The sequence below is a fragment of the Lepidochelys kempii genome, chromosome 20 (genome assembly GCF_965140265.1).
Source record: "Lepidochelys kempii isolate rLepKem1 chromosome 20, rLepKem1.hap2, whole genome shotgun sequence".
In the NCBI taxonomy this organism is placed as follows: domain Eukaryota; kingdom Metazoa; phylum Chordata; order Testudines; family Cheloniidae; genus Lepidochelys; species Lepidochelys kempii.
Window position 1 is genome coordinate 22,925,485 of NC_133275.1, and position 13,851 is coordinate 22,939,335.

The following is a 13,851-nucleotide window of genomic DNA, read 5'->3' on the forward strand; positions in this document are numbered from 1 at the left end:
AATCAGCCCCTGAGTGGGGCAGAAACTGCAGCTGCTTTGAGATCCCTGGGCGGGGCGGGGCGGGATCGTTTCCCAGCCCTAAGCCACCTGGGACCCCCCCATGCACTTAGAGTGAAATTATCCAAGTCCCCAGCTAGCCCTCCCTCCATACCTGATGGGCCACACCCCTCATTCTGATTGGCCTAGAGGCTCCCCTTATCACCTTAGTAAGCCAATGAGAGGGGAGCGGGAAAGAGGGAAATGTAGCGTTTGAAGGGAGGGGGGAAGCTCTGCTCAGAAAGTTGCTCGAGGGAGCCAACAGCTTGGGGGGGGGTGAAGGAGAGACGAGCACGTGAGGGGGGCTAGGTGTGTGGAGGGGAAGGAGTTGGAAGGTTGGTCCCCCCCCCGGCCCTTGGGCTCTGATCTTCCATCCTCCCCCACCCTGACCTGGCTCCGGATTGGGGCCCGGCTGGCCATGGCATTCGCCGATGCCGTCCTGCCCTCCATCAGCAGCCTGGCCGGCTTCTGCCACTTCCAGGAGAAGCAGTCGGAGATTCTCAAGGTAAGGGGGGGCTGGGGGGTGCCCTGGCTGCCTGCCTGCCGCAGCGTGTGTGGTGTCCCTCCTCTGTGGCGTGAAGGCGCAGCCCTGCGGCTCCCCAGAGGTGGCTGCATTTCCAGGCTCCGTGTTCTTGGGGGCAGGGAGGTTTGGGAGCTCGGTTGGCAGGGAATGGGTTGGGGGGGGGGAAGGACTGTACCCTGCCCCCCAACCCCGCCGCAGCTCTGCTGAATTGCATGGGCCCAGCAATGGAGGCAGAGTCCTGCTCTGAGCCCATGAGGGCCCTGGGGTAAGACAGACGGCAGGCAGGAGGCACCTGGTTGCTGGAGGAGGGGGTGGGGAGCCCCTTCCCTAGGGGGAGGCTTCACTGGGTGGGTGGGGTCCTGCTAAGCCATGGGGCTGTGGGGGCAGGATGCCTGGGTTCCATTCCTAGCTCGGGGGGGAGGAATCCTAGAGCTCGCCTTAAAGGCGCTTCCAGCTGACGGTGCCCCTCAATCCCTGCAGTGCCCCCCCACTATCCAACCCTGGGGGTCCCCGCAGCTCTGCCAGTGCCCCTCAATCCTGACCTGCAGCCCCCTGCTAGCCCAGCCCTATCTAGTCAGCTGAGCCTCTGATCTGGGGTTTTTGCTGAGCCTGGAGGGGGGCTGGGCTGAGAGCAGACAAACTCACTTCACTTGCGAGATGAATGTGCACCCGGAGGGGGCCCCCACCTCTCCTTTAACCTATCCTGCCTGTGAGCCCCATCCTGGGGCGCTCTCCCCTCCGGGCTCTGCCGGGCAGCCGGGATGGCCCCGTCCCTCTCCTCGGCCAGCAGCTGGTGCGGGGTCCTGATAACAGGTTCTCTTATCTCTGGGTCCCAGCGCGGCAGTGTTGGAGCCAGTCCCATGGGCCGTGCTCCCAGCCCCACAGGGTGATGGGGGCTGGGCTGGGGGGAGGTTTGTGGCCAGTTGGGGCTGGCTGCTCTCTGGAATTTCGCTCAGTAAAACAAAATTTAGCTGGAAAAGGGGGGTGCTTCATGTATATGTGAGCTGAGGTTAGAACCCAGGAGTCCTGGCTCCCATCCCCCTGCTCTAACCACTAGCCCCCACTCCCCTCCCAGAGCTAGGGATGGAACCAGGGGGTCCTGGCTCTAACCACTAGTCCGTTCTCCTAATGTCTCCTCTGGCCTGATGCTGCCTGTTGGTTTCCTCTCCAGTGGTGGAAGGTGGAAGATGACCCGGACCCCCCAGTGCCCAGCCCCATGGACCTGCCCAAGCCCCACGGCTCCCTGCAGCTCAAGCAAGAGGATGAGGAATCCTGCTGGGACCTAGACTTCCTGCTCAGCAATTTCCCCAGCACGGAGGCCGGTGGCCCCGGCCCAGGCAGGGGGTTCGAGGCAGGGCTTGGGCTGTGCCAGCCAGAGGGCTATGAGGGGCAGAGCCCAGGCGGGTACACATCGGGGGATGGGCTCCCGGGCCCCACCAGCCTGGTGGCTGAGCTCCTGTCGGGGGACGAGCCCCTGGGCTGCAGCTCGGTGCCTCCCGGCTATGCCCACGGGCAAGAAAAGGGGGGAGCGGGCACCTTTGTGGCCCATCTGCCGGCATACCCCTCCAGGCCGGACTGTGAGGCCCAGCCCCCTGGCGAATACAGGGATCCCCGGCCCGTGGCCCTGCGGCATGGCTACCAGCTGACGTACGGGGGCTATGCCCCGCTGGCCCCCACCCTGCTGGCCCGGGGCGCCCCCTACTGCCAGCTGCCCCCCTACAGTCTGGGGGGCAGCTGCCAGGCCTTCTGTCACAGCCAGTACCAAGCCCGGTTCCAGCTGTACCGGGGCAGCCCAGCTCTGCTGCCCTCCCCAGCCCCTGCGGGCTACCTCGGCCTCCTGGCGCCGCCCCACCCGCCGGCCAGGGAGCTCCAAGCCAAGCCCAAGAGGAGCCGCAAGGCCTGTGCCCACAAGCGCCCCACCAGCCACACCTGCAGCCACCCCAGCTGTGGCAAGACCTACACCAAGAGCTCCCACCTCAAGGCCCATCTCCGCACCCACACAGGTGAGGGGGTGAGTGCTGGGGGGGGCCCTCTGACTGCACAGCCTGCGCTGGCGGGGGGGGGGGAGGGCTCTGATCTTGTTGTTAGGGCATTAGGGGGTGGCTTGGTGGGAGGCTGTGGGGGCAATGCTGTGGGGAGTAGAGGTTTGGGGTGGTGCTGTGGGGAGGATTTGGGGGGGGTCAGGAGGGGGGCAGTGCACTGTGGGGGAGTGTCGGGGGCACTGTGCTGCAGGGAGCAGGGGAAGCTCTGGGGGGGACATTGCATTGTGGGGGGCACCAGGCTGTGGGATGGGAGGGCCTCGTGATGCAGGAGGTGCTGGCTCTCTGAGACGTGAAAGGTCCCGTCCATTTTGGGTTGTGGAAAATGCCGGAGCACCGATGCCCTGGGCTCTGGTCCTTGCATCCCGACCAGGCCCTGAGCCTGGGGCTTTCGGTCAGCCTCCCTGCACTTCCCCCGCAGTAGGTACAAGTGCTGTCACTTCCTGTCCTAAATGTTTGATGGGGGTTACTGTGTGGCTGCTAAACAGCCCGTGCGTTCCACCCCAGAGGTGGCTGCATCTCTGTGCTGGATCCCTGTATAGCCAGCCGTCGGGCTCCACCCCAGAGGTGGCTGCATCTCTGTGCTGGATCCCTGTATAGCCAGCCGTCGGGCTCCACCCCAGAGGTGGCTGCATCTCTGTGCTGGATCCCTGTATAGCCAGCTGTCGGGCTCCACCCCAGAGGTGGCTGCATCTCCGTGCTGGATCCCTGTATAGCCAGCCGTCGGGCTCCACCCCAGAGGTGGCTGCGCGGGCTAGGGCGGGCCAGCTGGGCTGGGGTGACGTTCCCTCTGTCCCTGGCAGGCGAGAAGCCGTACCACTGCACCTGGGAGGGCTGCGGCTGGAAGTTCGCCCGCTCGGACGAGCTGACGCGCCACTACCGGAAGCACACAGGGCAGCGCCCATTCCAGTGCCGGCTGTGCCAACGAGCCTTCTCCCGCTCCGACCACCTGGCCCTGCACATGAAGAGACACGTGTAGGGGCTGCGGCCGCGCCGTGCCCCGCTCTGCCGGCGCCACGGACTGGTAGCGAGCCGTTTCAGCAGGTTCTGTTCTTGTCTTTCCCCCTCAGCAGCGACAAGCAGCAAGTGCCTCCTTGTTAAATGTCAGAAGGGGGAAGAGCTACTCTGGCGTTATAAACTGCAGGAGACGGGGTCCAGCATCTTTCCCCTCCAGGGGGTGCCGGCTTCGCTTTGCTGCTGGGGTGGGGAACGGGCTGGTTCAGGGGCTGGGGACTGGGACATGAGGCCTTTCCCCTCTAGAGGGTGCTGGCTCTGACTTCAATGATTAAAGAACCAGATGTAGTTTCCAGCTCCATGAAATGAGTTTGAGAGCTCCTGCCACCCTCTGGGTAGGGGTGGGGATTGGGCCAGGCCCATGGGAGAAGGGTGAGGAGAAGCAGGGGGTGGGGGCGGGAGACTTCTCTGAATGAACTGACTCCATTCAGAACAGCTGCTGGCCCTGGCCTCATCTCACAGCGGTAGCAACCAGACCTCACTGCTCAGCATACACAAGTTGTGGGACTCTTTGAAGGATTAAATTTACCCTGTGAGTAACTCTTTGCAGCTTTGGGGACCCAGTTCTTCTCTCTCCATCCATCAGTTCTGGTCGCAGGCATCAGAATTACAGATTCTCTTTGTTTTCAGTATGTTTCTCCCCCCGTGCAGTGTCTCATGCCCCATACTGTTATCAGTGAATGGGGATTCCTCTTGCTGTGTCTTCTATGCAGAATCTACACCCCACTGTGTTTGAACCTCTCTAAGCCAGGAGAGGATTGAAATGAAGTTATTCCTTCTCCCCTGGCTCTTTGAAAGTGTGTCCTGGTGGATTGAAAAGTAAGAGCTGCAAGGGACGACTCTGCGGAAGTATCACAGAAACGTTTACCCAGCTTGTGACCTCTGTCAGGCTGGGTGCTGCACAGTGAGGGCCAGCTCCTGCTCTACATTGCCTCAGTTTCCCCTTCACCTTGTGTCTCTGAATGTGAAAGGGACTTGCCCTAGCTCAGAGAGCGGGTCTGTGGCCGAGTCGGGAGGAGAACCTAGGAGTCCTGACTCCTGGTAGGGGGCCCTGGCCATTCAGCCAGGTTGCCTCCCCGAGCCTAGTGAATAAGAGTGGATTTTGTTTAATGACTGCAGGAGGGTCAGTGCCCAGCCCAAGGGGTCCCGCCCTGGGATTAGGGCCCCTGGCTGCTACTGTAATGCACCTAATAAATCATGTACAGTGCCCAGCATAAGGGGGTCCTGAGCACTACTGTAATGCACCTAATAAATTGTGTACAGTGCCCAGCACAACGCAGTCCTGATTTATGACTGGGGCTCCTGGGTGCTATGGTAGGTCCCTTTCCACAAGCGGCTTCTACCCTGAATTCCCAACCTGCCATTTTAACTGAAACATCATAACCTCCCTGCGACCTGTTCTCCTGCCAGCGGTCAGAGAGGCTCTCTGGCTATATATAAGCCCCGCCAGCGGAGAGGTAGGTTTCGGAGCCCCAGGGGAAGGCAGTGCCTACTGCCACGCTTGTCTCAGTTCAGGAAAAGACCCCACGTTTTCCCTGCTGTATTAATGAAAAACAACCCTACGGGCTACACCTGTCCCAGCCGTGAGTCTTTCCAGGCCTCGGCCCTGGTGGGTGGAGCCAGCCCTTCACTTGGTGCGTTTTGCCTTCACGTACTTTAAAAAAAATTAAAAATAAATCTCGGAGCGCATTGAAAGGGATGGGGGTTCAGAGGGTGAGCAGGCTGTCATGCAGAGCCTTTGAACAGAGGGGGTTTAGTTCCCTCTGCCAGGAGATCTCGAAGTGGGACCTCAGGCTATCAAAAGACAGGGCTAGGGTTGGAGGATCTTTCTCTTCTCCCTGCCTTGTAATGCGAGCTCAGGAGCCAGTCAGGGGCAGGGAGCAGTAGCAAATTCAAATCCAATCCAAGGAATGATACCCACAGGGTTAGCCAATGGAACTCACTGCTACTGGATGGTGCTGAGACCAGGGCCTCAGGAAGAGGGCTGGGAGGGTGATCTGGACACTGAAACTAGCCCAAGGTAGCATGAATGCTGATGACAATTCAGGAAGGGGTATTAACCTCGTATGTCGATGTGCCAGGGCTGAAGGTGATCTTCAGCAGAGCGCACAGCGTGACCTATGGCTGCAGGGGGTCTTACATCTTCCCCTGTGGCAGCAGATGCTGGGCTAGATGGGCCTCGGGTCTGACCCCACCTAGCAGGCCCAGTTCCTCCTCTAATTGCGAATGAGTGTTTTCCAAACAGCGTGGCTGGGTTCTCTGGGGGGCCCAGCAGGGGGGCCCACAAGGGCCCCGATCCAGGGATCGGATCAATTACCTTTTTACCAGCAGAAACAGGCATCTGGGGGAGGACTGAGTAGGGTCGCTGCTCCCCCTGGTGGTGTGAAGGTGCAGCTGCAGCGTCACCCTTCAGCCTGCCTGGTTTAGGGGGTCATCTTGCAGGAAAGCACCCCAAATCCAGCCCTACCCCCAGCCGCTTCTGTGCCAAGCCGAGTTGGCCTGCGGATCTGGGAGCGTGTGGCCGACGCATCTGTGAAACACGAAGGGACACGCGCCCTTTCCAGCAGTGGAAGGGTCAGAGAAGAGCCATAGGATTTGATTAAAGGGGTAGGAGACAAACCTACAAACCTCAGGCTGCCCCCCGGGCTCCTGGTGGGGAGGTCAGTGCCTGGAGCCCGGACGGCTGCTGGGCTCCCAACGGGGAGCGGGGCTGGGAGCTGGGACCCCAGGGGCAGCAGGGCTCCCAGCAGGTAGCGGGGAGCTGGGGCAGCAGTTCAGCTAGAAGCAGGAGCCCAGGGGGCAGCCGGGCTCCAGCTGGAGGTTCCCACCCACCCCTGGGGTTCACCGCAGGGAACCTTCCACCAGCCTTTCTCCTCAATTTCAGGCCTGTAGCCCAGGAGCTGTGAAATTGACAAGAAGGGCAGCCAGCGGCCCCTGTAAGTAATGCAGGGTCCGCAGGGACACAGTCACCCTAACTGCACTGACATTAGCCCTACGCCTCTCCCGGAGGGGGAGTAATGATCTCGGGGCAGCCGGGCACCGGCATCGGCGGGAGCACGGCCGTAGTGTGGATGCTGACGTAGTAAGCTGCCCTACGTCAATCTAGCATTGGACTGGCCTTGTCTACACTTGCAAGTTAAAGCGCATTAAATCAGCCCCGGGCACGCAAATAGCTCCCTAGATTTTGGGTAACGCAGAGAAGGAGAAGGGTTGGCTCGGTCCCAGGCTGAACGTACTGCCATGGGGAACAACTCGGTAATCGTGGGGTCTTCAGGCGAGCAGAGGAAGGACGACCATAAACCAACGGCTGAAAGCTGAAGCGAGGCAAAATGAGGCTGGAAATAAGGTGTGAATGTTCAGGGTGTGAGAACTACCCACTGGGGCAGGTCACTGAGGGGCGTGGTGGATTCTCCGTCACTTTGACAGCTTGTCTAGCTGGCCGATTTTTCCAGGAGAACCGCACGAGTTCAGACAGGGATTAATTGGGGGACGGCTGATGGCCTGAGTCATGCAAGGGAATCGGCACATGGGGCCTTGCAGCAACGGGAGCGGGCGGGCCGTCGAGCGCCCTGGGGAACGCCAGCTCTTCACGAGAGCTCAGCTCGGCCTCAGCTGCACCGAGGCTGCCCCTGCTCAGGGAAGAGTCTGAAGTCTCTCAAAGAGATTGAGAACCCTGGTGCCAGGCGCTGCTGAGACCCCGACGGAGATCAGGGTCCCCTTGTGCCAGGTGCTGCCCAGACCCTTCGCCTGAGATCAGGGCCCGCACTGGGCCAGGCGCTGCACAGACCCTGACTGTGGTGCAGTCCCTACCCCGAAGAGCTCACACGCTGAATAGACACAGGGTGTGGAGGGGAAACTGAGGCACAGCGCGGGGACGCAACATGCCCAAGGTCAGAGGTAGAGTTTGGGAACGGAGCCCGGGTGTCCAGACTCCCAGTTGAATGCTGAAGCCTTTGGGCCAGGCTGCCATGCTCAGACTAGGCAGGGGGGGAGAGCGCCCTCTGCTGTGCCCTCTGGGGACAGTCGCCCCAAGGCCAAGGGGTTGCCCTGCCCCTCCTCCCTCCGGTGGGGGCTGGTGAACTGGCTGCCACCCCAGTCTGGGGAAGGGGATGCCCAGTAGCCATGGTTACAGGGACCTCCCACACACACATTCCCGGCTCTCTCCCAGGCCTGGGGGGGGGTTATGGAGATACAGCCCCCCCCGCCCAACCCTTGTGTTGTATCCCATGTGTTCCAGCTGGTTGCTAAGCAACATGTGGTATGGCGATGGCAACCGTAACCGGGCAATGTGGGGTGGTTACCGGCCCAGTCGGGGAGGAGGGGCTGTGTCACATCAGACCCCCCCCATAAGAGAAGGATGGATGCTGTGTGAGTGCAGCCTACTATGGGTCTGACTTCCAGTACTGCTGCCCCCTGTAGGGGGATTCCCCATCCGCTCAGGTGTCCTGTCCTGGCTGCTGCGTAGTGGGGGGGTGACCGGGGGAGGGGGAGCACTCAGCCGTGGCTTTTCTGGCTGTGTCAGGCATTGCTCCCCCCCCGCACCGCTGTGCCATAGACCAGCCAGGGCCTGTCCCTCCCCTTCACTCCCAGCCACTCCGCAGGCCCTCCTCTTTGGGGAGAGGGGGCTCCCCTCCGAGATCCACACCCCCCCGTCCATTCCCCTCAGCCCCCCCCCCGGGAGCCCTCCCCGGGCCTTATTCTGTATGGGGACCTCTGTAACGACGGGTGCGGGGGGCAGCATGTGGGGCTGAGCGGACCTAGGTGCCGGAGCGGCGGTGGGTGGGCGCGGGGGGCACCCCCTCGCGGGGGGGGGACTGGCTGGTGCCGGGGGGGCCCTGACACCCGCTGCGCTGCAGGAGCGTGGCGGAGGAGAACGCCCGGCTGCAGGAGCTCATTGCGGAGGAGCTGGCCCAGGCCGAGCGCTGGCAGGGGCACTATGAGGGGCTGCTGGGGCGCCAGGCCCGGCTCCGCGCCCTGCTGCAGGCCCAGAGGTGAGACCCCCCCCCACCAGGTGTAGGGGGGGCCAGGCAGGGAACCTTGGCGGAGGAGGTGCGTGGGGGTGGAGCCTGTGCTGTGGTCCCTGGGGGGCAGGGAGGGCCAGGCCCTGGGCGTGCCCCCCCCCGCCTGATGCCCCCTTGTCCCCGCAGCCTGGAGTCGCTGGAGCAGGCCACCCGGGTGCTGCGGGAGGAGCTGGAGGAGGCTCAGGGCGCCTTGCGGGAGTGGCAAGAGCAGAACCGCCAGCGCCACATCCCCCAGTGGGTGAGAGCGCCACGGCAACCGGCGCCACGGCAACCGGCGTCACGGCAACCGGCGCCACGGCACCATGGGGACCAGCGCCATAGCAACCACGGGCCGGATTGGATGCCCCACCCCCCCCCCCGAGCCAGCCGGGCCCCTGCCCTGGGGCTGGATTGGCGCTGGTGCCCCCTGGGGGGCCAGGTCGCATGTGTCATTCCCGCGAGCCATCTGGTCTCCCTGGACAGGCCAGCAGCAGGGGGATGTGGCTTCAGACTGGCGAGCGGGGTAGTGGCTGGGCAGGGTTGGTGGGGGGGTCTGCATGGAGGCAAAGGCTGGGCTTGGCAGGAGGCTTAGCATGGGGCTAGGAGCCAGGTCCCCCCCCCCCCGCCCTGCTTTGCAACAGCAATTTCCCCTCATTGCCCAGCAGGAAAAAGAAAACCAGAGACTGGCTGAGACCATCCAAGAGCTGGAGGGAAAGGTGGGTCTGGGGGGTGGCGGCGGTCAGGACTGGGGTTCTATCCCCAGCTCTGTCACTGTCTGTGTGACCTTGGGCCTCAGTTTCCCCATATGGCCTTTGAGGTGCTCTGGGATCCACATCCGGATAGGGTCATTGTCCACAACTGGGGGCCTCCGTTCCTTGCGAGCGGGCGCCCTGCAGGTCCCACCCAGTCCTTCCCACTGCCATTATCCCCACCACCACCCGTGTGCTCACTGCCTGCCGCTCCCCACACAGGTCTCCAAGCAGAGAGAGTGGGAGAAGACCCACAAGCAGGCCCTGCAGCAGCTGTGGGTGCAGGAGGACGAGCTGCAGGTGAACTGGGGGGTGGAGGGGGAAGGTCTGAGGCTGGGGTGTGTCACTGAGTATGGGGGACAGCTGGGCAGAGACCGACTCCCCCGTGGACTCCTGGGGCAGGGAGGGGCAGGGAGAGCCCCTCCTCATACACACCAGCCCCCCACCCCATGATGCTCCCCCTGCACCCCAGAGTGAGGGCAGCTGGGGCACCAACAAAGAGACCCCCGCGCAGCTTGCCTCCTTCTCAGATCCCATCTAGGGAAACTGAGTCACAGAGGTGTGTTCCGTCCGGGTGGGACGATGGCTTCTGAACCATGGATGTCCACCCAGCCTAGGTCCACTGGGGAATCCAGACCCTACAGGAACTATTCCTGAAACACAAGGGAGTGTCTTGGGGGGTCTCTGACAACCCTTCTCCCCAGCCATGGGCAGCAGCTCCTGTTGTGGGCGAGGGGAGTGGGGAACCCAACTGTTGGACAGGGGCTAAGGGAAACCCTGTGTTTTTCCTCTCCCACCAGAGGCACCTGTGGGACATGGAGGCCAAACGTCGGGCCAAGGCTGACAGGATCCGGGAGGTAAGGCCAGGCCCCAGCTCCAGGTCTCAGCACAGGCCCCTCACTCCTGACCCACAGACCCCTGCTAGCCCAGCCCCTCTAGTCAGTTCATGCCTTCCCTGGAAGTCTCCTATTGCTTGGTTTGAGCAGGGGCATGACAGGCTCACAGTGTTTTCCAGATGGGATGGGACCAAAGAATTCCCTCACATCTTGGGCCAAGGGGCTGATCTCCTGGCCCTGCCCCCTCCTCCCTCCCCCAGCCCCAGTCAGCCCCCCTGCATCCTCCTCCCTCAACCTGTGCTCCCGTCACCTCCTCAGAATCACACACCCCAGCCTGTGCTCCCTAGAACCCCCTCCCAACCTTCCCCCTCTGCGCCCTGTTCCCCCCCCAGCCTGCGGTCTCCAGACCCATCCAGCTTTTCCCAGGGGCGCCCCTTTGTGGCGGTGGCTGGCTGGGGAGATCTGTGGGCTCAGACCCAGCCCGGGTGCCCCAGTGTTTTGTAGCTCTGAGGTGGCTGCCCCCACCCACAGCCTGGTCTGCACCCACCCCGCCCGGGTTGCCAGAGATCATCACAGCTCTCTGGTTGGTTTCACGGGCTGTAATTAACGAGCTGTGCCCTTCTGGGCCCAGAACCAAAGCCACATTCCTGTCTGGGGGTGGGGGTGGGTTTAGAAGCAGCGACACATGGAAGAGCTGAGTGGGACCATCCAGGGACTTTCTCGAAGAACCCAGGTACGTCCTGTCCTGTCCTGTCCTGTCCCACCCCCGGGTTTCAGGGAGCTTCATTTGGGTCAGAGCAATCCGCCTTATCCTGCAGGGCCCAGATCCTTCCTAGGCTCCTAACTTCCCCTGATTTTGGTGGAGGATCCTGAGCCTGGGAAAGCAGCTGGTTCCATGCTTGCAAAACCCAAATTCCTTCCTCTGCCAGAGAGAGTGGTCCTCCAGTGAGTGTGGGCTGGGCTGGGGACACTGGGGCCCTGTTCCCTGATGGGAGACCTTGGGCACAAGGGGGCCTTGATCTCAGTCGGGGTCTGGGCAGCGCCCGGCACAAGGGGGCCCTGATCTCAGTTGGGGTCTGGGCAGCACCGGGCACAAAGGGGCCCTGATCTCAGTCGGGATCTGGGCAGCGCCCGATTTCAGTGGGACCATCTCACCATAGAACCGTTAGCCTCTGGGTTGCCAGTGCGAATCCAGCAGGTGGTGGCTGGAAGCTGTTCCCATCTATGGTGTGGGATGAGCTCGCTGGGGCTCAGCCTAACACCGGAGCATCCTGTCACACGTACACACCAGCCCCATAGGCTGGGGACTGACTGGCCCACAGAGACCAAATTCCCCTCTGCCCGGGCTGGGGGTGGGGCTGTTGCAGCCAATCGGATTGTAACCAGGGTAGGGGCACGATCCTGTCCCTCCAAGGTCCTGCACAGGAATATCAGCTGCTGGGGTGATCTGGTGCTGGAGGCTCAGCAGGAGGCAGAGCTGTGAGTGATTGGCCACCCAAGGCTCCTTGTGACTGTACCAGCCTCTCCGGTGGGGGGGTGGGGGAGGGGGGCTGACAGGAAGCAATGGGCATCGCTTGCAGGGCCTGGGGCGGTTCTGGGGGCAGCCACTCGCGGGAGCTGTGAGATATTGTCAGCAAGTCGCAACCCCTCCTGCCTAGGATGGGGGTGGAGAGGGCTTGATTTTGGGGGGGGAGACCCTGATGTCATGGTCACCCCACCCCCAGGCCTCAGACACTGGTCACAGACGGTGGGGTAGCACCCTGGGGTGCCTGGGGTGGGGCTACGCTTGAGGAGGCAATGCCTGTAGCAACCCCCGCCCCCTGCTTCAGCCTGTGGCCCCCCGACCTCCAACACAGGCAGGGCCGAACAACAGAGGGACTGCCTGGACTAAGGGGACCCCAGGACTCAGACATGGCCCCTGGCTGGCGCTGGGTGGGGGGGCTCAGAGGGGGGGCCCGGGGATCCCAACGGGGGGGTGATGCCTGGGGCTCATCCCCCCTGGGGGGGAGAAGCTGCATTGTCATACCCCATTCCTTCCAGAGTATGGGGGTGTCTTGGGGGCACTAATGTTGTATTCTGCCTCAGCTTCCAAAGGAAGGCGCTATACAGACTCCCTGGGACCCCAGCCAGCAACCTCCTGTGGGAGGAGAGATTGCGTGACCAGACGGTATGGGGGAGACGGGGGGCAGGATTGGAGGGCTGTGGGCTCAGCTGTACTGGGTGTGGGGGGGTGTCAGAAGGCTGGGAGGAGGTGGGGGTCAGGCTGCGGGGGGCAAGGGGGCTAGTAGGAGACAGGGGCCAGTCTACAGGGAGATGGGGGAGGGAGAGGGGAGTGGAGACAGGGGGCCGTCTATGGGGAGGTATGGTTGGGCAGCAGGGGGGTGAGTGTTTCCAGTGGGGGGGTTGGATGCAGACAGCCAGTCTCTGAAGTTTGGGGGGCATATAGGGGGGCCATTTGGGCAAGGAACCCCACCGGGATGGGGGTGCTGAATGGGGGTCCCCTCCCAGAAGCGCTTGCTGCCATTGGGCCCCTCACCCTGACTCCCTGTGAAGTGTGTGTGGGGGGGGGGCTCCAACTCACTGGGTTTGCTGTTCCCCCCACAGGAGAAGCTGCTTTGTCAGGAGTCGGGGGCCTCAGGGCCAAGGGGGCGACTCCCCCTAAGGTGAGGAGCCCCAGCAACCATGGAGGGGCTGGGGGAGTTTGGGGGGGGGACCAGGGGGGATGAGGGGGACCAGGGCTCTGGAGCTGGGGGGCCAGGACCTGGGAGGGCCTCTGGGGGAAGGGGTCTTTGGGGAGCGGGGGGGAGGGGTCTCTGGGGGGAGAGGACATGGGGACAGGGCAAGGGCGGTGTCTGGAAGGGTATGGGTCCAGGGGGGCAGGCCAGAGGAAGGTCTGTGTGTCTGGGGGGTGCATGGGGGTTCCCCCCAGGCCCCCATCTTATGCTGCCCCCCGTCTCCCCAGGCTGCGGCTGGCCGGGCAGCTGTTCTGGGCCCTGGCCAAGGCCCTGTTCTTGGCCCTGCTGGGCCCCCTGGTGCTGGGTCCCCTCTGTGCCCTGCTGTCACACCAGCCCTGCCCCCCGCCCGCCAGACCCTGGCTCTACATGCGCCCCAAGGAGATGCAGCCCCCCTGAGCCATGCGGGGCTCAACGACAACTGCTAATAAACAAATAAACCACAGGAACTTGTCTCTGGGGTCATTTCCCCACCACCCAGCCCCCCAGATCAGACTCATGGGCCATCCATCCTGGGACCCCCCCGAGCTCCCAGATCAGACCCATGGACCAGCCTGGTCTCCCCCTCCTCCCTTGCTACCACCTCTGATGGGCCCATCTAGTCTGGTATCTGGTACCCTCTCCCACCCCAGCCAGTTCAGTGGCTCAACACCCTGCCAGCCCAAGGGGGCGGGGGGAAGTGGGTCAGGACATGGGGGCTGGTTCCCTGAATCCCAGGGAGCTGGGGTTCTTCTCTTGCCAAAGCGGCAGCTGCTGTTCAGAATCCCTCCCCCACAGGAGGCAGATAAGCTAGTGTCAGGCTCCACAGCCCAGCAGCGAGGAGTTCCACAGGGACCATGGGATGAATTAGCAGCGCCACCTAGTGGTGCTGAAGGGATCTGCCTTTTAGTGAGGGGCAGAGCTAGGGAATCACATTCCCTTG

The 13,851-nt window shown here is 62.8% G+C and overlaps 2 protein-coding genes across 12 annotated transcripts; both read left to right on the forward strand.

Moving 5' to 3' along the window:
- The first annotated feature begins 218 nt into the window (after positions 1 to 218).
- Positions 219 to 4,887, forward strand: KLF1 (KLF transcription factor 1). 2 transcript variants are annotated; one of them, XM_073319181.1, is made up of 3 exons: positions 219 to 541; positions 1,731 to 2,570; positions 3,402 to 3,553. In XM_073319181.1, the coding sequence occupies exons 1-3, from the start codon at positions 455 to 457 to the stop codon at positions 3,465 to 3,467; spliced, it is 993 nt and encodes a 330-aa protein (XP_073175282.1). In that variant the 5' UTR covers positions 219 to 454; the 3' UTR covers positions 3,468 to 3,553. The 2 variants fall into 2 exon arrangements, with proteins under 2 accessions (XP_073175282.1, XP_073175281.1); XM_073319180.1 differs by having other exon boundaries at positions 243 to 541; positions 1,731 to 2,562; positions 3,402 to 4,887.
- Positions 4,888 to 4,969: 82 nt separating this feature from the next.
- On the forward strand, positions 4,970 to 13,374 carry LOC140901024 (uncharacterized). 10 transcript variants are annotated; one of them, XM_073319183.1, is made up of 10 exons: positions 4,970 to 6,958; positions 8,760 to 8,871; positions 9,275 to 9,328; positions 9,584 to 9,661; positions 10,162 to 10,218; positions 10,871 to 10,930; positions 11,612 to 11,676; positions 12,283 to 12,364; positions 12,802 to 12,860; positions 13,160 to 13,374. In XM_073319183.1, the coding sequence occupies exons 1-10, from the start codon at positions 6,942 to 6,944 to the stop codon at positions 13,326 to 13,328; spliced, it is 753 nt and encodes a 250-aa protein (XP_073175284.1). In that variant the 5' UTR covers positions 4,970 to 6,941; the 3' UTR covers positions 13,329 to 13,374. The 10 variants fall into 10 exon arrangements, with proteins under 10 accessions (XP_073175284.1, XP_073175290.1, XP_073175291.1 ...); XM_073319182.1 differs by lacking the exon at positions 4,970 to 6,958 and having other exon boundaries at positions 8,616 to 8,871; XM_073319185.1 differs by lacking the exon at positions 4,970 to 6,958 and having other exon boundaries at positions 8,616 to 8,871; positions 9,278 to 9,328.
- Positions 13,375 to 13,851: the final 477 nt, after the last annotated feature.

Bases quoted from the DNA above. Each gene is read 5' to 3' on its own strand.
- KLF1 (XM_073319180.1), top strand. From the start codon at position 455: ATGGCATTCGCCGATGCCGTCCTGCCCTCCATCAGCAGCCTGGCCGGC. The intron at 542-1,730 runs GTAAGGGGGGGC...TTTCCTCTCCAG, and splicing joins AGCAGTCGGAGATTCTCAAG to TGGTGGAAGGTGGAAGATGA. The intron at 2,563-3,401 runs GTGAGGGGGTGA...TGTCCCTGGCAG, and splicing joins CCATCTCCGCACCCACACAG to GCGAGAAGCCGTACCACTGC.
- LOC140901024 (XM_073319182.1), top strand. From the start codon at position 8,740: ATGCCCCCTTGTCCCCGCAGCCTGGAGTCGCTGGAGCAGGCCACCCGG. The intron at 10,219-10,870 runs GTAAGGCCAGGC...GGGTGGGTTTAG, and splicing joins AGGCTGACAGGATCCGGGAG to AAGCAGCGACACATGGAAGA. The intron at 10,931-11,611 runs GTACGTCCTGTC...TGTCCCTCCAAG, and splicing joins GACTTTCTCGAAGAACCCAG to GTCCTGCACAGGAATATCAG.